At 37.1% G+C, this 23088-nt stretch overlaps 1 protein-coding gene across 2 annotated transcripts; it reads left to right on the forward strand.

Annotated features, from left to right (window-relative positions):
- The first annotated feature begins 1559 nt into the window (after window positions 1-1559).
- ifrd1 (interferon-related developmental regulator 1) lies at window positions 1560-16698 on the forward strand. Of its 2 annotated transcripts, none has more exons than XM_088922687.1 (12): window positions 1560-1775; window positions 4665-4769; window positions 5162-5243; window positions 9002-9126; window positions 9885-10042; window positions 10462-10512; window positions 12096-12274; window positions 12707-12815; window positions 14232-14366; window positions 15024-15208; window positions 15890-15985; window positions 16292-16698. In XM_088922687.1, exons 1-11 carry the CDS (start codon window positions 1745-1747, stop codon window positions 15954-15956), a joined length of 1227 nt encoding a protein of 408 aa, XP_088778813.1. In that variant the 5' UTR covers window positions 1560-1744; the 3' UTR covers window positions 15957-15985; window positions 16292-16698. The 2 variants fall into 2 exon arrangements, with proteins under 2 accessions (XP_088778813.1, XP_088778812.1); XM_088922686.1 differs by having other exon boundaries at window positions 15024-15152.
- Window positions 16699-23088: the final 6390 nt, after the last annotated feature.

Here is a 23088-nt window from a genome sequence, read left to right on the forward strand (position 1 = left end):
TGTGCATAGCTTGCTATGCATGCAGCATGGTATACAATGTATCCACAGAATTTAGAGAATTAAAGTGCCTTTCAACAAGAAGGGTAGAACAGCTTGAGCACTGTTTTGCTATTACATTGATCTTTGGTGTTGCTGTGAGCAGTAGGCCGTACAACTGTGTGCATGCAGAAGACAAGCTAAGGCAAGGAATGGCTCAGACATTTGACAGCTGATAGACCTTTACTGCAAATCTTCTTTCAGATGTTTTACTAATAAGGGTGGAGTTGAGCATTTTGCTAGCTAATTTAATGGAATTATGTAACAGTATTTAATAATATACTGTCAAATAAAATACTGTCATTATAATGTACTGTTAGATTTTGTACATCAACAGAATAATGTTTTCAATGAATTCAAGGATTAATTGAGAGTCAAATAGTTTTTTTTAATGGGAGTGTGTATGAGGGGACAGTTATTATAGAATCAACCTTTTGCATGAACATATTTTACAAATCGCATATTGTGCTTTTCCATATACTGTACAGTAGCTTGAAACTTCATTTGAAAGATAGACTAGCAGAGTAGTTTCATTTTCTAGGGATGTTTTAACATCATATTCAATCATTATCTTTTGCAGTGTGAATCTAGCACATTAATGAACTTTAATAAAACTTTTTTGACAAAATGCAATGAGATCCCTGACTCTCAGCCCTGGTCCAGCAGGACCCCTGTGTCTGCTGGTTTGTGTTTTAATTGGACCCTTAAACACCAATGCTAAACACTGCTAATAATTGTTGTGATTGATTATTTAGGCTTTTTATCTGTACTCAAATATACCCCAGTACAGTGTTTCTCAATCCTCATCCTGTGTCTTTAGTTTTTCACCTCAGATGATTTCTTCATCACTGGCTAATTTCAATTTGTATTTGAGTCTTCTTTTCTCAAATTTGCTTTCAGCTCTTAAAAAGCTAAATGAGATAAATAATTTGTAATAATATATTATATGTAATAATAATTCAGGTGTCCTGGCTGAAATACTGTATATGCAGAAGGAAAAACACTGACTCACTGTGGCATTTTTTGAGTGTCATTCCCACCTGTGTCTGTTATTCATCAACTGGCTATTAGTTAGAAATAAGGGAGCAATTTCTTAATTAGCAAAATGAGGAGAGACGACATAAAGGTCTTTGTGCTAAAGTTGGAAAGAATGCATTTTAGGGTAGTTTTTAAATTGAGGGCTAAGTGCTGAGAAAATGTCTAAAACAGCAAGCAAATTAGTTACAGGTAACAGCATTTGTGATTAAGGGCCCAGTTCGAACAAAAACCTTCAGACACAGTGGTACTCCAACACCAGAACTGAGAACCTCTGCTGTAAATCTTCTGGGATTCTTGGCTTTCCAATTGTGTGAAAATCTGAGGGTGACGTTTCACATTTCAGCAGACAAATGCACAGCCAGCTACAGCAGGGAGCCGGCAACACTATTGGCTCTACAAAAGCTCAATAGCATACTTCACGTCAAGCCCCTCCTTATCCTACGTGCGTTATGTCTGCCATATAAAACCCTGTTGCCAAGTGTGTTTTGCTCAGCCCTGGTTTTAGAGGGAAGATGTGTCGTTTTCGTTTGCAGACTTTCACTGGGATTGCTTTTTATTCTTATCTTTCAACGGTGCCGTGTGACGATTTTCATCTGGAGAGACAATACAGTAAAAACTGGTCGTCTATTGGCTGATTTTTGTTGTAAAGTTGAATTATTTTTGTACAAGAATGCCAAGGTCCAAGAAGAGGAATAACAGAGGTAAGCCAGAGATGGTGCTAGTTTTTACTGGTTCTTTAGCCGTCTTGAGCGAAATGAACTTTGGGAATTGTAGTTCTTTGTAGTAAGGAGTTCCTCAATATATTATTATTTTAGCTATGATGAAAAACTACATTGCCCAGATTTTTGTGGCCTGTTCTAGTTAAGAATGTGAATATGGAATTTAACATTAAATGTATACTAGAAATGTTAGCAGGGTTTATTTTCGCTTAATTCGCAATGCCCTTTTTTGTAACTGGGAAAATCAGGACACAAATGCCATCAATTACCACATTCATAGAGTACGTGGCATAATAAATTATGGCGCCGGTTGCAGATTACGAATGACCGGGAAATGGTGGTGTTTTTTAATAAACCCATAACAGTTTAATCCATTCACTATGAATTGTTTTATTGTAAAGGATGACATACTTGTTTGTGGAAAATTATGAATCTCTTGATTTTTTTTGAATGCATTACTGTACACATCATACACATGCAGTTTAGCTTCCATTACACAACGTGTTGTACGGTACATATTGACAGACGCTTTACTGTTGAGTCACAGTATTTTTACTCATTTCTCCAACGCCTTAGTCATCTTTTGAACTAGACAATTTAAGAGGTTTGAACTCTCAGTGATCATTTTTGTATGTTTCAATAGCCAGACGGCGATACGATAGTTCTATATTGCAATATTTTATCCTTATTCCGCTTCGTTTTATATGGAAAATACGACTCACTGCTGTTTCTTGTCTTTTAGACTTTTCCAAAAAGTTACGCTTGGAGTTTTATTTTCCCGAACTGCAGTTGAGTTTATTGGTTGAGATCCGGTTGTCTTTAAAATCTAAATGTGCGGGTGTCTTCATATTTATATGTTCACGTTTCTTCTGAGCCTCTATTTTAATATTATTTACATGTTTTACTTATTAGGTAAGGCTTAAGTTAATCCACCATAGGTGTGAGGTTCTAAATTTATTAAATAACTAGATTCTGAAAATTTACTTGGATTGTATTAAAATGAGTACATGTATTTTAAGCTTTCACCTTTCATAGAGATAAAAAAAAAACAAATTTATATAGTGTAGGATTTGAGATGTTTTTTTTTACACAACGTGTACTGCTGCAAAAGTTTTCAAATCAGCTGTTCAGTGCCCTGGTCTGTGAGTTATGATAACTTATCACATGGGTTTAATCTCATTTCTGTGTAAAAGTGACTATGTATAGTCCAGCCTTCAGTCACCTGATAGTCTTCTTGGAATTACATTAAGAAATGTTAAAAAATTATGTGATGATGACCCATTATACCAAGATATATTTAAGTAGCCAGAATACATTGAAACTGTATTCTAAAGCAATCAACAGGCAATGTAATATTAAAAAATCCTTCATATTTTTAAACTAAAATACTAAGATATGAAAAAACAATTTAGGAAAACCAAATAAACTAATTTAAATCTTTCCATTAATACCAGTTGGGGAATTCCCTCCAGATGTATGCTGCTTAGAAGTCAAGAAAGAATGTTTCCAATATCTTAATTGCCAATTCAAAAAAATACATTGAATTATTATTCTATTTCATATTTATCTTCCTGTAAATATCTTCAGTTGGTAGCAGAGGATCTCCAACAATGTGAAATTCAGTGGCAGGTTTAGTGGACCTGGTGTTTACGTATTCATTTTTCAACCCTGTTTGTTTCCGAGAATGATACCATTTTGGTGATTTAATTCTGGTATGTTTTGGTAATTGCCAATAGCTTTGTAATGGGGCCTTGTTTGTCTTAACTCTGTGATTTTCAGCTGTATCGCCACGACCTTGACCTTGTAAAGAGAAAAAAGAACACGGTGGATTTTCCAGCTACTTGTCTTTAGCTTAACTGTTGGAAAAAGTCCCACTTTGTGGTTTGTCAAACTGGGAAGTTCGGAAAATGACCTGCTACAAGGAGAGGCTAGGCTAGCCTGCATTTACTCTGAGAGGAAAAGGAAGTCGGACTGTGTTTGGACAGAAAAACACAGAAACTTCAGTATTTTTTGCCAGTTGTGCCTTACATAGATTTGAATATCTTTTTAAGAGGCCAAAATTTTCTTTTAATCCGTTTTTTAAATAAATCCCATTAATTCTGCATCTAGGAGTGGAAAAGCTGTGTTCATGCAGGATTCTTGTTCTGGCCTGTAACCAGATCTCACAGAGGCTCAGTGCTTCTATAACAGCTTTATCTGCCCTGATTTTACACTACTTTATTTTGTAATGGCAGTCTTACAAAGCACATTTTATTCTTAATGAACTCTCGGCTATAGAGAGCTGAGGTAAAGACTGGGTTAAGAATAATGTGACATTGGCACCACATAACCCTTAGTTTAGGATTATGGCTAAAGTTTGGTTGAATTTAAAGGTGGGTGGTGAGATGAAGATTTTTGTTTAATTGCAGAAGACTGTGCATAAATGTTTATTGTTAAAATTGGGTGTAGGACTCAATCTTTGTTGGATTTGCTTTTTGGTTATAGTAATGCTTGGTTTGACTGTGATGCACCTTGGTGTTTGGGCTCCTGGCTAAGGTTACAAAAAAGAGCAAGGCTAGATTTCCATCCAGGATTTAGATATTTTAAAGAGAAAGTCGGGGCTGGGGGTTAGGATTAGGTGTAAATTATTTAAAGAGTCTTGGAAAATCCACTGATTTCAGTCTCCTGAGGACTGGCGTTCAGCACTAATGAGTTAGACTAATTAAAGGGGTTGGGTTTGTTTTAATATTGAGTGAATGTACTGTATATGAATATTAATTCTAGGCCTAACCCCAAACTGAGAATTCAGTTAGAAATTGAAATACTTGGTTTGTAGGCACACTATTTTAATGATCTTTTTCCTGTCCATTGTCTTTGCTCCCTGTTAAACAGGAGGACAGCACAGAGGTGTGCAGCCCTTCAGTGACGAGGATGCCTCCATTGAAACACTGAGCCACTGCAGCAGCCTTAGTGATGCTGCCAGTGTAGCCGAGGAAGGTAAATTTTCCAAAGTTCTTCTGACTGCAGGCATTTCAGGACTTCAGTTTGAGTTTAAATGGCTCTTCTAATTTTTTGGGTACTTTGGGCATAATAATATGTATTAGTACAGACATTCTGTTGTAATGAGCAGCCTCTAAATAAGAGCTTGGAGATATTAAAGACTTTAACCCAAATGACTGGGGGGGGGGGGGGGGGCAGTCTCTTGATCAAAACCTGTCCTCATGGATTTGTGTAGAATGAGATGGAATAAATGTTGAGCTTGAACTGTATGTACAGTGAAGTGCATTATTGCCCAGAGCTTTGTTTTTGCCTTAAAATCAGTTGTTGTACATTCTGTAGAAACTTGCTGTGGCCTTAATGTTGGCATCTTGTCATTTGTTGCTGTGCAGTTGTTGATGTTAGTGAAGACGCAGCTCAAGAAGACTTTGAATACAAATTAAAAGGATATATTGACAGCACCTTGGATAAAAGGCAAGTAAAGTGGAGTAGGGAACATGGTTTTCTAGACTTCATGTATTTTACTGAATAGTTGCACAATTTTCCTGTCATTTTGCTCTTCACTTGTTTCATTATGTGGTTGTCCTGCCTTTGTGATCTATTTCTTCTTAGTGTTTTCTTGCTGTGCACATTGCTTGAAGGCTTAAAGAGTGCTTCTGGAAGTTGTTTCAAGGTTGAATGAGTTTGTTTGAAGAGCTATTCACAGAATGTGCTCAACAAGTTAGTAAGAAGAAAAAAAGCCAAGCAGAATCTTGCAACAAATACTTAACAGGACATGAAACAAGTAAAAAAATGTTCAACCTATGTTCTATTAACTTCTGTTAAAGAAGTGACTACAGTTTTCTTAAGTGATCTGAAAGCAAACCCAGTCCTGCGTTGAAGGACCATTTTGGCAGCTGTTTATATATATAGGAGAGTTTAAAGTCATGAATTATAGTGACAACCAAAAATGGATCACTGAATTAAAGTTGGTCAAATTGGGGTAAATAAATGGAAAAGTCCCCAGGGCTAGAGTTACTAGGATCTAGGATTTAATGTTTGAAAGAGAAACTCAGGGCTGAGAGATTATTTTGATATTGAGGGTAATAAATTAAAGTTACTGAATTGGGGAAAATAAACCGTATGATGTTTTAAGAACATCACAGTTAGGTATTAAATTGCTTAAAAAATGAACAGCTCCTTTGAAATTTTCCAATCCACACACAAAGAGTATAGTGTATAGTTAGAAGGAAGTTGTGAAACTATGGTTAAGAGACTACCTGTGTTAAGCAACCACTCTGATTGGCCTCTTAATACATGACAGACTGTAATCAAATCTACTCCTGTTGAAGAGTGACTTAAAATTGTAATGCAGCTTTATTTTATGTTGATTGTTATTCATTACACTTGAAATATTTTTAGCATGCATTTTTTAAAATTTTAGATCTGCAGTGTTGGATTTTCCATCTGAATTTAGAAATAAGCAACCCTTTGGAAAAAGTATCTGGGTTAAAACAGGGGGGAAAAAACAATAAATAGCACAATTTCATAATTGAATTTTTAAGTTGCATGTTGTAATGGAACAATGAAAACATGCTCTTTATTATAACACCTTTACAGTATTCTCAAAAGTGGGATAATGACTGTAAATAATGATTTGTATCTGTGATGGAATCTCTCTTCTTAGATGTCGGTGATATACCAATGCATTTCTGGCGTTCTTACTTCTAAGAAATGCTGCTTGTATTTATACAACAAAACTAATGCTTCTGAAAAGCCCTTCTCAGTTGTGACGTAAGCAATGTGATAAAACCTGGGGTAGATTTCCTGTATAAATTTGATTTGCTTGATAAAGCTTTTGGAGAAAGTTTAAAATTCCTGTTGAAGGTTTCCCAAAATAGAATTTAATCTAACCAGCTGACGGTATTTTAATGCAACTGAATTCATGGTTTGTCTGGGAAAAAGTGGTAACATTCTAGAGTTACATTTTTTTTAACCAACCACAAAAAAAATTTTTATGAGTCCAATCCTCAGTGGATTTGCTTTACGTGTAACTAAACAAGCACCAGCCACATATTCTACAGGTTGTCAGGTAGGTTTCCAGCCATCTGAAATATTTTGTGGCTACCATAGAAGGCCCTCCTCTCAATGCATCTGCGATTGCAAGAAGGCCTGAAGACCAGCTGACAATACAGATGTGTTTGGGAAGAAGAAAGAAGACGTTTTTTGATTAGGCACTATTTTGTCCATTGGGCAAGGTACCATTCCACATGACAGGAATCATGGGATTTCTTGTGGTAAGTCATGTGACTTTCCATTGAAGTGGTGTTTTCTTATACATTTTATTTACCTAGTAATTAGCATTTTAGTTTTTAGTAACATAAATAAAAGCACACTTACTTTAAGATTGATTTGTGTTGGGTGTTTGTCTGGGAATGTACTTACTGATCCAGTCTAGTTTGATAAATGCCAAAAGAGGGAAAAGATTGATTTCAAAGCTTCTAAATCTTCCACGTCCAGAGGTTACCTGCTGAAGAGAGGTGGATTACCATGTGCATGTTTCTGCATGTACGGTAGAATATGCTAAATAAAATGCCATACTACTGTACATTTGAGTAGTATGCATTTTTTTTTTCTGGAGATTTGTTTTATTTTTTGTGTATACATGCAGGTAACATCCTAATACCTCTTTAATACGAAGTTGCAGGCTGAATGGGCTGGAGGTCAATGTATCAACCAAAATACTACGTTTAAGATTGTGTGATTGTGTATTTTGCTGTCCTCCACTCATGTGGCAAGATGAACAAAGTGCTGTAGAAATGGGCTTGAATTCTGTTGCAGTGTTGCAATCGGGGATACCCAATCTAAATTATAAAGTAGTTTAGATCGGGTATCCCCCCCTCCCTACTCCTGGGGAGTCCCAGCTCATATTAGAAATAATCATTGAATCACCAATCCTGGATCTGGAAAGCCAGCCTCTGTGGTTTTTATAGTTTTTTTTTTCTTATTTAAGCAAAAAAAAATGGTAGCTGATGAACTGGTTCAGAGCATTAAGTTCAGACCAGGAATGGAAAGCTGTACACCCTGTGGATATTGAGAGCCAGGATTAGACACCCCCGTTCTAAAGGCTTGGAAGATTTTACTTGTGATCAACGGTAGATGAGACTTTAATTTGCAGATAATTTGGAACAAATCTTTAGCCCTCCAGTGCATGCGTTTCATTAACTGAACAAATTACTTGCTTAAGAAAATGCCTCCTCTCATTTGCAAAGTCTTTTGGCCCATTGAGCTCGTTTTACTTTTTAGCAACTAATTCAGCTAATTGACCCGAGGAGCTCCTGTAGCCGTTTCTTGGAAGAAGAGTTTCAACAACAGTGGGGGGGGGGGGGGTGGTTTGTTCCAGACTCCCACAACCAAGTTCCCTCCCCCCTAGTTTCAGGTCTTGTCCTGTAGTTTGTGTTTCACAGTGGATTCTGCAGCAGGCCATTGGCTTTGTCTGTTCCTTGGTGATTCTGAATACTTGAGTCTGGTCCTCGCGCATCAGCCCTGTCAGTAAGACATTCTTTTGAGTCTGGGGAAGTCACTGGTGGCTCTTCTCTGGATCGATTCCAGAGCAGCAAGCTTTTCTGTAGTACAGTAGGTTAGGACCAGGCTTGAATATGGTTCTAAATGAGGTTTTTGCTTTTACCAATATATGCTAATGTCATTTGCCTTTTTATTGCTTTCCCAAATTGTTTGGAAATTGTAAATGTTAAATTTATTAACTTTTTATTAACTGTTTCCTGAAACTCAGCGTTTCCCCATTTATTATTTATAGATTATTTTTGCTGTTTGATTTTGAGCAATTCTCAGTTGTGTACATAAAGCGTCGGCTGCCAAATGTTTGCCCAGTCTTGATTTTTGTTTTTTAGACGCTGCAAAGGAAATTGTGTTTACAGAACCTCATATCATGGTATAATCTGGGAGCTTGCTTAGTTTGTCAGACTGCATTATCTATAGGCAATGTTGGCTCTGTGGTGCTCAACCTGACGATGACTTGAAATGACTAACTCTGGGTGATCTGTTAAGCTTCAGGATGGGACTCTGCAGGACTCTCCTGCTCAACAGCTGTCAAAAGAATTTGTGGCAAAAAGACATGGGGATAAGTAGAAGCCTCACTAATGATGCAAGCCATTCTAAATGTGTACTTTTGTGATTTAAAAGTTACAGGTTTTTAACGTGAAATTTGTTTCTTCATTTTTAATTGGTTTTAGTGCCAAGACCAGGCACAGTGCACTCGATGGACTGAAAACTGCCATGGCCTCCAAAATGCTGTATGAATTTCTTTTGGAAAGAAGAATAACTATAACAGACAGCATTGAGAGGTGTTTGAAGAAAGGTAATGCATTAATTAGCTTTTTTTCTCCCTTTTTATCCTTGGTGCCATTCTACTCATCTTTCGTTAGATTGCTAGTAGCTAATTGATTTGAGGGTCTTGTCCAACTGTTTCTTGAAAGAAACCATCTGATTGGTTTGGTCAGATTTACGGTATAGCATACTTCAAACCTTGTCATGTTGTGATTGTACTTCCAGAATGGATGTCTTGCATAGGATTTCCTGAATACAGGCATTCAATTTTGTAATGGAGCAGCAGCTAAATTTCTGTTTGAGCCTCTTGGTGTGTGAACTAATTCAGCTACTTTAAATGGTAGTAATAATTTATAACCTCATTCCTGTCATGTGTGCCATTAACCAGCCTTTTATTCCAGGCTTGAAATTGGTCTATTATTTACCCAGTGCAGGTGATAACTTTATGAAATATAATAGTTTATTAAGTGAGCTTTTGGAGTAGTAAGTATTTTTTCAATACTATTGAAGTAGGCTTGCATATGGGAATGTTTTTTAAGACATTTGTAAATGTAGTCTTTCTGAATAATGTGAGGACGTAAGTTTTGATGCAAATATTGAAGAAAAGACTCCACAAATGACTGACTCATTGACTCACTGACTGCCTTTGCATTTACAAGTTGGTCACATATTAAACTTGACCTTCATGACCTGCTACTCCTTTTGGAATTTCTGTAGCAGCATATCCTGTATTTAGAGAAATGTTTCATTCATTCTTTTATAAGGGCATTATTTTCCTTCTCTCTCAAGGCAAAGGTGACGAACAGCGTGCTGCCGCAACCTTGGCTTGTCTCCTCTGCATTCAGCTGGGATCTGGGATTGAAAGCGAAGAAGTTTTTAAGACTTTGAAACCTATTTTCATGAATATTCTTGCTGACAGAACGGCCAACATCCAAGCTCGGCAGGCAGTGAGTGTTCTTGTTTTCATCTGGTACTAGCTCTGTACATTTTAGACTAAAAGCAGCGACTTTCCTTGCAGGCTTCTGGTTGGTTTTTCATGGGGAGTGTTTTTAAAGCTCTTGTTTGCAGTCAGCTCATTTGTAAAAATATACGCGTGTTGAGGCCCTTCCTCTTACTGTAAAGGTCAAATGCCAATGGCCTTCCACAGAAAACCTCAGGGTTGGCTCTAAAGCTAATTCTAGACCAAACCTGTTTTCAGTTTTAAAAAACTAAAAGTTTAAAAGTTTTAGTTCTCAATTTTGAAACTTCAAATACCATATACATCATAATACTGTATTAGAACTGCTAAGCTTTAACAGTATTTTCCTGTTTTTGTCAATGGCTAACCCTATCATGTTTTTGTTTATTTTCCACCTTTTTGTTTCAGTGTGCAACCAGTTTGGGTGTTTGCAGCTTGGTTGCTGAAGATGATATCTTGGTAAGATTTTAATGTTTGTCACATCATGAATTGTAACTCCCAGAAAATTGTAAATGGTCGTGGCAGACACTCCCCTTTCGTATCGTTGATATTTAAAAAAAAAAGTTGCCGAATATTTAACCAAGATATTTTTGTAAATAAAAGAGGGGGGATATGGTGTGACCTGTAGACATTTTCTTCTAGCTACTTGCCTTTTATCAGATTGAGCTGAAACCGTTTCTCAGTGAAACTCGGGATGTAGTGGAGGTTTGAATTCTGTAGCCAGGAGAAGCATTTGGTTAGCGTACACAGTGATGCATAGAATACATTGTTCCAGTTCCATAGCACAAGAACTTGTCTGCAACATTTTGTTCACATAAACATCCTAGAAAAGAATAGTGGTGAATTCAGTAACATTATCAGCATTGCTAAATGGTTAATGTTGCAGACTGGAAAAAGTTGTGTATAGTTAACTTCTTGTGAACATCTTTATTTTAAAAAATGGGTAAAAAATGAGTGGTGCTTTGCACCCTAAAATGAACTCTGTTTCCCTTAAACAGTTATTTCTCCATATCTTTCTCCATGAATCTTCATGCATAGGAATGTTTTGCTTTTTCCAGACATGGCACACTGCCCTAAAATAAGTCATAAAGGCACACAGTGACACATTTTGCTAAGAAAACAAATTGGTAATTAATAACAAATGTTCTATTTAACAACATCGATTTTAGTTATCCAACAAAATGTTACACATGTAAGTCAAGGAACAGTTTGAAAAGCAAAGAGGTAAAGCCTACATGATAGTGAGTTTGACATTTGTAGTTTTTATAAGCCATTTGGCAACATTTTCACATTTTACATGAATCGCTTGACCAAAAATAAGATTTCCACTAATGTTTTCATTTTGGAAATTTCAGTTTGATTTTTAGCTGTGCTCTGCAATCCTCCTCTCCCTTTATGTATAGTTTGTATTCTCTTTTGTGAAACATGCAGTGAAGTACCAACCATTGTTATGGGTAACTGATTGTGCAAATGTTTTCACCAATACAAATCACCATTTTTTTAAATTAAAATATACATAAGTTCTGCGAGTTGTGTATGGTTTAATAGGTCTAATATGGGATAACCTCTAGTCCTTTTTCAGTTCTTTTTTTTTATTTTCTGGCTCATAGTGGTTTGAAGCATAAATGCTTGTTAGCCATAACTTATTTTATTTATGATGAAAAGGCACAATTTTCTTTGACTTTAATTGCAGTTGTCCAGAAAAAGTCCATGAAGCTTATATATACATTTTTATATTATAGTGTGTTTTTGGGCTGAAAGAACATTGTGATTTAATGCACAATCCTCCCCCCATTACTGTTTTAAACTGAGGGTTTACTGTGCTTCCATGCACAGCTGTTGTTTCTTGATGATGCAGTGCTTCTCATAACGAGTTCTGCACCTGTTGTTCCTTTGGCTTGGCTGTGATCTAATGCACTATATTAGCAAATCTGTTACAGCATTTATTTATAGTGAGTTTTTGGTGGGTTGTTCAAAGATGAGTCTTCAAAATGCTGCTAGGAACCAGACAGTCATTGTTTCGTTCTGCTTTTGTACACCAGGATGTGTACGCAACCATGGAATGCTTCGAAAGCCTCTTCGCAAAATCGTATACGAAGGAAGATGGGACTCAGTCAGTCTTTAACGCCCAAACTACAGCGCTTCACATCAGTGCACTTTTGGCGTGGGCACTACTGCTGACCATTTGCTCCAACACAGAAGTGAAGAAAATTCTGAAAAAGTATTCCACTCTTTCCCTAAGATTTATAATTGTGCAGTGTACAGCTTCCAGCTATGATTGTATCGCAAGTTGGTAATTAAAGCTCCTGGAGAGATTCTGAACAATGAAGTGACAATTTGCACATTAATAGAATATTTTTATTATCTCCCTGTTGTCTTGCTTAGGGTGTGTATCTTAAGACTTTTTTCTTTAATATTTGTCATTATCCTAACTCTTATCAAAGAAGTCAAGTCAGTGTTAATCCTAAATATGTTGTAAATAACTTGGCATAACTAAGGAATTTCCATACTAGGAAATACATAGGGTAAAAGGAAATGTCTTTTTTGATTAAACTACATTATGAATAATTTTTTCTTTTGTGGTGAAGATTTGTTTTCCTTTATGTAATATGTGCCCTTGTAAGTGTTGCTGATAATATCCTGTTACTTCCAGACACTTACCTAGACTTCCCAGCCTCCTGAAAAGTGATGACGTCAATATGAGGATTGCTGCAGGAGAGGCCATTGCCCTCATCTTTGAATTGGCAAGAGACTTGGATGCCGTAAGTCAACTAAAGTAGTCTTTTATTGTAATTTTTATTAAAAAGAAGCCCTTCAGGTGCTTCACGGTTCTCTCCAAGTAGACTGTAGGGTTTACACAACTGATCTTACGTGCTTGTAAGCCAGGTCTTCAAAGATGCTGTAAAGTCCTTTGTAAAATGTTGATTCTCTGCTACACTTGAGTAGTGCAGAAGTTACTTTTACTGATTTATTTCAATAAATGCCTTTCACATTTTGAGGATTTAAATGTGATCTGCTGTATACATGTCTGTTGTGGTATCTGTGCTCATCAATAGACAAAGATTATAAAGTAAATACTCATGCCTCACTAAACAAGTGCTTTACTTAAGATTACTTGCTTAAACAAGTGACTTTTAGACAAGTAAACTTTCCCTGCTAATACAAGCTTCAAGCATGCAGCTCGTTCTTCCATTTTTATTTTGCTGGCCTCTCGGTAGCTGCCATCTGCACTAATGCCGGTTATTAAATGTAAAAGTTGTTTCTATTTTCACTTATTTAATAATTAAGGACCAAATATGAAAGCTAGTTACACTTCACAAACTAGATTTCTAAATTTCATCCTGCATGCTGTGAATGCACAGTCTTAATGTCACCAATCATTATTTTTATTAACTGCATGGTAGTTCAATGTTAAAAATTGTAAGGGTATTGTACTAGTTATAGAGTAGAATATTTTGAATTCATGACTTGTTTTGATTACTTTGCATTCATAGTGCATGCATCGGTATCGCCAGACATCTCAATGATCTATCTTACTTTTACAGTTATGGGTTTTATTACATCCTTGCCTGTGCAAGATTTATTAAATAAAATAATAAACATGTTTTTGCAAGAACTTTTAATTAGTTTCTTCACACAACTGTTTCACAGTACATTTAAACATAATAACTGCAATAAGAAAGATGTATTTGTCAGTTCTGCTTGTTGTAACATACGCTTGGCAATTTTCGGAACCAAACTATTCAGACTCTTTAGAAAAGTGCCTGAACTCAACGGGTTTGTGCCGAGTTACAAGAAGTTGTAACAAATTGGAGACTTGCGTGTATTTTCATGGGAATTTAGTGTCTTTTAGTTTTTGTCTACAAGCATACATTTTAAACCAGCTGTGCTCGTATAGTGAGTAATGAATGTGTCTGAAAAAGATAGTGGTGAAGAATGCATATCTATTAATTTCTACTAAATTACAAATATGGTGTGTATTTGACTGGGAAAGAAAAACTTTTATTATTTTTCTAAACCGCAGGAGTTTTCAGTGGCAAAGGATATAGTATTTTCACATTGCCTATGCTTGCTTCAGGTATTATGAAAATCAAGTATTGGTATTAGTTTTTTCTCTAGTTTCATGCTGAAAGAAATATAAAATCAGGATATCGGAGGCTTCATTTGTCTGTCCTCAGGAGTTTGAATATGAAGATTTGGAGTCTTTGTGTGCAAACCTGAGTGCTCTTGCCACAGACGGTAACAAGCACAGAGCCAAAAATGACAAAAGAAAGCAGAGGTCTGTCTTCAGAGATGTGCTCAAGGCTGTGGAGGTGAGAGCTGAACTGAAAGTAATAACTAACCTTTTCTGAATTCCACTTTAACACCAAAACGCTCCTTGGTACTGTACCTCTAAAGTTCTAAATATTTTAGAGAAATTGCTAAACTGTGCAATGACTTGGTATAGTGTTCAGGGGCCTGGGAGAATCCAATGCAAACTCCAGAAGCCTTTGGTTCACTTTGTGCGTGGTTAGTATTCATATTTCACATCCGAAAATGAGCATGGCACTGGACTTCTTAAGGCTTCTTTCACAATCTTGGAGAATGGTTTGTTTCTAGAATGCAAACATTCTTCAGAAAAATGAGGCTGAATGCTAGATTTATTAATTTCAACTGCACACCTGTACCAATTTGTTTTTTAGATGTCTAAATGAAGGTGAGCAAGACTGTAAAGAGCTTTTTACATTAAGCTAAGTTCGCAGGAAATTGTGAGATTTCTATATGCGTCTTAAGTTTATAATTGTGCCTCACTGTTAGGACTTTAGTTTTGTATTCTGGTCATGGGTCACTTCCGATGACCTGGTGTATCGTAGTGGTACGATGTACAAACCTTCACTTTAGGTTGTGATAACCTTTCTGCCTTGTTAGGTATCTGAAGTTTTAGAACAGTCCACCTGTTAACAATTCCAGTTGGATTTTATTGTGGGCAGGAGGGCGATTTCCAGACGGAGACGATCCGGTTTGGCTCTGAGCGCATGTACATCGACTGCTGGGTGAAGAAGAGAACCTACGATGCCTTCCGGGAACTTGTAGGATCTGGAATGAACTATCACCTGCAGGTGGGCAATGGTGGCCATTTTGTCTTTACACAGGGCATACTTCTTATTCTGAACAGGTATGTGTGTATTACGTTTCTGTTGTGGTATGCTAAGATTTTATAAAGTATATGACATTGTTTATACAACTTTTCAGTGTGAAGTTACCCTCTGTTTTTTGTTCATTGTCCCCCACCTCATTTCCTCACTATATGCTGCTGCATTATTTCTAGTGCACCTTTTCTAGGCTTAAGAGTTGCTAATCTGGTTGGAAGCCAAATTAGTGGCTACAAGAAAATCATCTCTGTTTATCAAGGTGTTCTGATTTACTTAATCTAATTAGTTCGGTATTAGAAATCTTCACATCGTTTGTACAGGCTCCCCGTAAATTAACACAATCAGGGTTCATGAGGGACAAAATGAAAAGAGAAATGGCATACCCCGATACTTGAAATTTATCTAAGAATATTAATCCTTGCAATCTACCTAGAATTACTCCTGTTAGTCATAGTGTGCCTGAACTACTTGTAAGATAGAAGGCATGTAACAAAATTAATATTCATCTGCATTTTAGTCAAACAAGTGATTTTTGCCTCATTTGCTGAAACAGAAATGCAAAGCTATTTAGTCCTCATCCTCGTTATTGTGGATGACAATAGTGAACATTTTTGTCACTGACTAAATTGAAAAACAGCTTGTTGTTGAACATTCCTCTTCAGTTTAGTCAACAAAATTAACCCTGTCCTTGTGCTCCTTCCCAGGCTAATGAGTTTATTCGGAATGTCTTTGAGCTTGGAGCCCCTGTGGTGGTTGATTCCGCCGCGCTGAAGGCGATGAAAATCTCCCGCTTCGAGAGGGTAATGTCATCAGCCCTGACCTGTTGGTCATTTCTTTCCTGGAGGCAGAATGGCAGCAGGCAGAATGTTGTCAGTTGTGCTCGTGTAATTATTACATTTAATGAAAACTAATAGGAATATCTGAGTACAGTCTCGTTTTAATGGGGCAGATGCATGGCATCCCCTTTTCTTGAACCCTAAACCGGATTGTGGTGGTGTTTTTAGGTCTTTAGTATATGCATTGACATAGTGTTGGAGAAAGGTATTGGAAAAATCTGCTCCTTGTTAATGAAAGTTTGACCTTTTATTTGTTTTTCCTGTTTTCAGCACTTGTACAACGCTGCCGCGTTTAAAGCTAGGACCAAGGCCCGGAGCAAGTTTCGGGACAAAAGGGTGGATGTCGGAGAATTCATATAGATGCCCGTCGGAGTCCATCTTACTGTTTTTACCCCCCCCCCCAAGCCATGTTTAATGGGAAGCATAAGTAGGATTAGGATCAAATTAATTTATCTTCGTATTTATTTCCCTATTTTCTGTATATATGCATATTAAGTATTAAAATCATGATTGTTTTGTCTCTTTTTCCTGTTGTCAGGTGTGAAAGATGTATCCTTTAGCACTCTCTATAGATAAAGCAAAAGAATTGCATAGTATAATCTAAATCATGTTTTTGACATTGAGCTTTGTTATATTGTATTAGGGGCAGGGTGATAAAATAAATACAAATGACCAGATTGATGTTTGAGTGGTTTATTTTCTTTATTAATCTGAAGGTTATTATTTTTTATGATGATGCCCTTTGCATGTTGCTCTATGCTTTGTTCCAACGGTGTTGTGAGAACTTATTATTTTTGGAAAACAAATAAAAACAAAGTTGTTTGTAATTAGCTCACTAACTTTCCTGTATCTGTAATGTTTTTATATTAACACTAAAGTTAAGTGGCCCAGACCCTTCTGTTTGTGAATGGGTCTTCGTGATTAGCACATGCCTTTGTGAACTGGCAGTTCTCAAGTGGGTCAGCCTTTTTCCCTCTTGTAGGCTTGTCTGACTTACATTAATAATACTAATAACTGCTTACACTTATATAGCGCTTTTCTGGACACTCCACTCAAACCGCTTTGCAGGTAATGGGGACTCCCCTCCACCACCACCAATGTGCAGCATCCACCTGGAACACATTGTCACCTTGCTAAAAATACTAAAGGTTTTTTATAACTTGGAAGTTTCTTCCTGAATTATGTTCTCATTGTTTAATCCTCTGAATGTGTATCCTATTAAGACTAAACTAGATATCAAGTACAGTAAGTCATCGGGGGTCAAGAGCACTTCATGTCTTGAAGGTTTGCTTAAGTATTTGATTTTTGGCTTTTTAAGCCACTTGGTTAGAGTGACCGGTTGTATGACGAGGTAGTTGAGTCCCTGATCATCCAAGAGTGCTGTATTGGTAGTGGATCTAGGGAACGACAGAGGTGTTAGGGGGACAGTCTCTGAAAATGAGGTCTAAGGTCTGGTATCTTGTAGAGCTGCTGTTTAGCAAGACTTGGGGTACCTTCTCTCCATTAAAGGTGGCATTCCACAAAGTTATTCTTTTTCGCAGGGTGTAGGAAATCACCACTTCTATACATGTGGGGGAAAAAAAACAAATTCTACAGGTGCTCAGGGGAGAGGGACAGGACTGGTATTTATTTGAGAGAATATATGGTCACTTGCATTGTTAAGCGCCTTGGGGCAACCTTGTTGTGAAAGGTGCTATATAAAAATAAATTGAATATTTTCTCCAGGTCTGGATAGACGCCTGGGCAGGAGGAGGCATCTCTATGTGGAGGTGCTGTCGCTACAGATGAGAATCTGTGTTTCCTGGCTTTCCCCCAGTGATGTGATAATTTAGTTCTAGATTCCTATCACCAATGAAAGGAATCCTTGCAAAAGCTCTTCACTTCTCAAACTGCAAAATGAGTACAGCGTTTAGCTTCCTGCCTGCCTTGTGCCTTTTAAGGCTTTTTTTTTGCCTGCTCTTTCCATCACACACAGTTTTGTAGGTTCTATGAAAGCCATGGTTGAGAACCGCATATAGTTTATTACAGTATAGCTAAAAATGTTCAGTAGAGTTGTTTTTCACATGCCTCACATGTAAATGAGTTTAGTGAAATACAAGCTTATTATTTACATGAAATTTTTATAAAGCATGAGAAGAAAAAAGCAGACATCTGGTAATTTTCATACTCCTAAAATGCTGACATTGAAAATTTGTGTTGGGAGCAGCAGTATATTTAAGCAAAGAAACTTTTGAGTTTAAGTTTGAGATTTTTTTAAAATTAAAATCCAAAGGCCAGAAAGGTAGTGTTGAAGTGGGTAGTATAAATCAGAATAACATATTGGAATCCTCATCGTCCCCAGTTAGGCATACATTTTTCCTGCCTTCAGTACGACGCTTCATGAAACCAAATACCACAGGTCCTTCATTTATTTCAAATTTTGAGAGCACTTGCATAAAAACTTTACAAAAGACAGCATAGCAAGGAGAGTTTTCTTCATAAGGGCAGTTTGTTTAAAAGAAGTGGGGACTTCTGAATACCTAATCAACCTTTTTGTACTGATGTGAATTTTGCATTTTCAAAAATGCATCTATAAAACCTACAAAGTTTTGTTTATTTGGTACATCATTTAATTTCAAGAGACGTGGAATTGGTTACTATAAACCCTATTGGATGTATACATAAAGGCTGGTTTTTAAAAAGGTTATCATGGTAAAACTATTACATTTCATTATTTTGTCTTTGTTGTTTGGGGTTCACAAACTCTTCTGGCACTGTAGATGGACACTGAATTAGACATTGGTGGATTGACAGCACCAGGAGTGAATGACTATCTCTGTAAGGGAAGGGAGAAATAAGGATAGGTTCCATATGGAATGAGCTGCTCCTTGGATGTCCAGGCTTGCAGGGGAGCAGCCTGAAGAAAACTACTGTGTCCAGAGAAAGAATGTCAACTGCTCCTATGCCTCCCTGACCAAATGGCTAATTGGTATGTTGGACTCAATGAGCTATGAGATGATTGACGATGTAGAGACTGCTATACTGAGGTACAGTGGATATAAAAAGTCTACACACCCTGTCACACAATGGCCTGAGGAAGACCAAAGTAGGTCCATTTTATAACAGAATGGCTCTACCGCAAAAACACTCAAGTAAAATAAGTGCAGTTTATTTACAGTGCTCCAGTCTCCCACACAAGAAAACAAAACCCCAAAAAGAAACAAAACTAATTCTTCAAATGAAGATAAATCCTCCTTATTGCTTTCTTTCTGTTTTCAGTCACACTACCTGACATACCAACCACCAACAACCAACAGCCAACTCCCTCTTAGGCTGAGGAGCCAGCTTAAATAGCTTGTAAGCCCCTTCCACTCTGGAACAAACCATTTCTCCAGTTCAATGCATGGTTTTTCCCATCTCCTTAAATAAGCCTTGAGAAGTGGGGTTAGGTTTGGCCTTCTGAGGCCACCATAGGCTGACCCACCCTGGAAGTACTGACACTAAACAGAGTATCATCCATTTTGAGAGTGCTCTCCATTCACACCACAGTGCTCACTCATACCTGTGTTTAAGTATGTGAATGTATATGAAATTAAGTAATAGCAGTTACTAATCAAGCCCTGAGTGTGTACCCTCAGGAACTTACCTAGCAACCGCTCAACGGAAGGTGTTGAATATGTATTTCCTGTGCTATCTGTACCTCGTGACAGGCTCCTCTGTCACACATCCTTATTGAATCGCAGGTTTTTGTAATGTGAAGCCAGAACTCAAGAAAAATCATGTCAGACATTTTTCCATCTTTAATGTGACCTTACAAACAACAAAATTCAAAAGAAAAACAAATAGATAATTATTAGGAAAAATAATTGAAATGAAAAAACCTACAACACCCTGGTTGCATAAGTGTGCACACCCTTTAACAATGGGGTCTGTAACTGTGTTCAGAGTTAACCAATCAATTTCATCATCAAAATCATGTTGAAAGGTAAGTAGCATACACCTACCATCAATGAAAATGATTGATTAACCCCAAATAAAAATCAGCTGTTCCTGTAGGATTTCCTTGAAACTTTCGGGTTGCATCATACTGGGATAGCCATGGTCCGCAAGGTGCTGACAAAACATCTAGGGATCTTATTGTTGAAAGGTACCGATCAGGAAAGGGGTGTAAAAGAATATCAAAGACATTGGATGTACCATGCAGCACTGTGAAGACTATCATCAATAAGTGGGGAGACAGGGACATTGCCAAGATCGGGACGACCCTCCACAGTTGATGACAGGACAAGGAGAAAACTTATCAGGGAGGCTACCAAGAGGCAATATTAAAGGAGCTGCAGGAATTTCTGGCAGGTACTGGTCACTCCTTGCACGTGACAACAATCTCCCGTATTCAGTTATGGGGTAAGGTGGCAAGACGGAAGCCATTTTTCACAAAAAAGAACATCCAAGTCCATCTAACTTCCCAAACCATGTGGGAAAATGTCTTAGTCTGATAAGACAAAGGTTGAAGTTTTTGGCCTTAATTCTAAAAGATATTTTTGGCGCAAAGACAGCATAGCCCATCATCCAAAGAACACCATACCTAATGTGAATCATGGTGGTGGCAGCATCATGCTTTTATGGCTGCTTCTCTTCAGCAGGGACAGGGGCTCTAGTCAAGATAGATGGGATAATGACTAGCTCCAGATTTCAAGATATTTTGGCACAGAAAGCCAAAGATGAAGAGGATTTTCACCTTCCAACATGATAATAACCCAAAGCACACATCCAAGTCAATCAAGGAATGGCTTCAAAAAAGGAAGATCAAAGTCGTGGATTGTCCCAGTCAGAGCCCAGACTTCAATCCCATAAAAACCTGTGGAATGACCTAAAGAGGGCTGTGTACATGAGATGCCGTGGCAATATGAAGGAGCTTGAACTTTTTTGCAAGGAAGAGTGGGATACAATTGAAAAGTCCAGGTGTGCAAAGTTGATAGAGACTTATTCACAAAGACTTACTGCTGTAATAAATGCAAAATGTATTCCCACAAAGTATTAGCTGGGGGGGGGGGGGGTGCACACTTATGCAACCAGGGTGCTGTAGACTTTTTAATTTAAATTATTTTTCCTAATAATTATCTATTTGTTTTTCTCTTGAATTTTGTTGGTTGCAAGGTCACATTTAAGATTGGGGAAAAATGTCTGACATGATTTATCTTGATTTCTGACTAAGAGATCATTGAGTGGATTTGGAGAAAGCATTATTATTTTAAGCGAGCTGAGCGCTATAAAGAAAGTTAGACTGAAACAGTTAGTGTGGACACCATCAAGTGAATTGTGGGGAACAGTCAGTCTGTGGCTACACTAAGAAGACTTAGTGCTTAAAGAAGCAAGAGGTCCACTCAGTCTTACCTGAAGAGGGTCCAATAAGAGAAAAAGGATACTATAGTAATGTAAATATGCAATACCAAACTGATAGAAATGCAAAAAGGTTATGTGGCACAGCTAGCATGAGTAACAGGAGATATACTGTAGTTGTGATTGGCTAAGGCCTAGTGTTGTTGCATGTGGGTTCTGAAATAAGCCCCATTATACTACACAGATTTGGACTATAATATTGAATACACTGATTTCCTGTTAAGGTGATCTTTTAATACAAGTCAAGTATACATCGAGATCAGTAAGGAGAAGAGGTACTCTTCAGACACCTGTGCATGTTAAATATTGTAATATACTGAAGTTTCTGATTGCTGAAACCAGACACCTACAGTATACACATAAATACAGAACATAGTGGTAACTTAAAAAATACCTGAATGGAAAAAGGTTATTCTTAGGATTTTGTCCCTTCTAAGTGTTCAATCTGATTTATTTTTCATATTATTGCTCTCACTGAATTCTATTTTTGTGTAAGGCCTACTCATTGTATCATTTCAAGTGTAACTGTTCTGTATTTGGAAACCTGATATGTTGGCTGTCGTCTTAGGCTAAATTTAGGGGAGTTAAAGGGATCACCAAGCTCAGGAAAGATTCACAGGTCTAGCTGCTCTGACCTAGCTCCTGTGATTCTCAATCTCATGGCTATTAACCTAGTGAACATGGCTATTTCATGAACTGGCTCCCCACCCCCTTCTCTTAATGAAGTAAGCAATTCCTGGACTGCTCTCAGAATTGCATTCTCATACATTTCTGGTAAGTACTGGCATGAGCTTAGAGACTGACTCAAACTGCACTAACCTCCTGTCAGAATACACAGAAACCCTCAGCTAGCTCTTGTGAACATTGTGTTCTTTCAATCATTTTTATGATGTTAAGATGTATTTGTAGTCAGGTTAGGATATTAGTTTTTCTTGTATTCTTTATGAAATTCTTTTTATGAGTCTGTTCACTGCCATCTGGATTTTTTTGTTCAGAGTTGTGAGATTGTAACGCTATGTCTTGCCAAATGATGATTATGAATGAACTCAAAATGGTATTTTCCCTGTAGGATTTTGAGAGGCTGCTAATTTGTGAATTCCAGTACTTGCATCTGTAGATTAGATGAAAGACGAGCTCTAAACAGATGCCTAAGGCTTTCAGTTCACAGTCCTCATGGCCATGCAAGGACAGAACTAAGAAGCAAATAAAAATAGAATTCAAAATATTATAACTATTTTGTTCATTTTCACCATTACAGTAAACGTCATCTGAATGCATTGAATGTATTGGAAATGAGCACTGGACCTGTCTAAGTAGGGCCTACATCCATACATATGTGTAGAACATTACTAGAATAGACGTTTTTGTGTTTTACCCAAGGATTAAATAATCAAAACTCATTCGTATGATAAGTCTTTCTAAAGCCATTTAGAGAATTAAAAAGTAACTGTTACATTTTACATTTTAAAAAGCTGAAAGACATTCCGAAACATCTGAAACAAATGATTTTAAACCTTGTGTGCATAATTGTGTGTATTTATATCTTTATGGGTTTAACCATAAAACTATGTTTTACAAAAATACTTTTTAGCCTCTGGACTGCATAGATAAATTACTATTCAATACCTAGGCTGCTTATGTGTCAAAACACAATAATAAAATTATCTTAACAATAAGTGGTCCAGGCT

The sequence above is a fragment of the Atractosteus spatula genome, chromosome 8, assembly GCF_055471065.1.
Source record: "Atractosteus spatula isolate fAtrSpa1 chromosome 8, fAtrSpa1.hap1, whole genome shotgun sequence".
Classification (NCBI taxonomy): domain Eukaryota; kingdom Metazoa; phylum Chordata; class Actinopteri; order Semionotiformes; family Lepisosteidae; genus Atractosteus; species Atractosteus spatula.

Coding starts and splice junctions, on each gene's coding strand:
- ifrd1 (XM_088922686.1), top strand. CDS start 1,745: ATGCCAAGGTCCAAGAAGAGGAATAACAGAG. Junction 1,776..4,664: donor CAAGAAGAGGAATAACAGAG/GTAAGCCAGAGA, acceptor CCTGTTAAACAG/GAGGACAGCACAGAGGTGTG. Junction 15,986..16,291: donor AAATCTCCCGCTTCGAGAGG/GTAATGTCATCA, acceptor TCCTGTTTTCAG/CACTTGTACAACGCTGCCGC.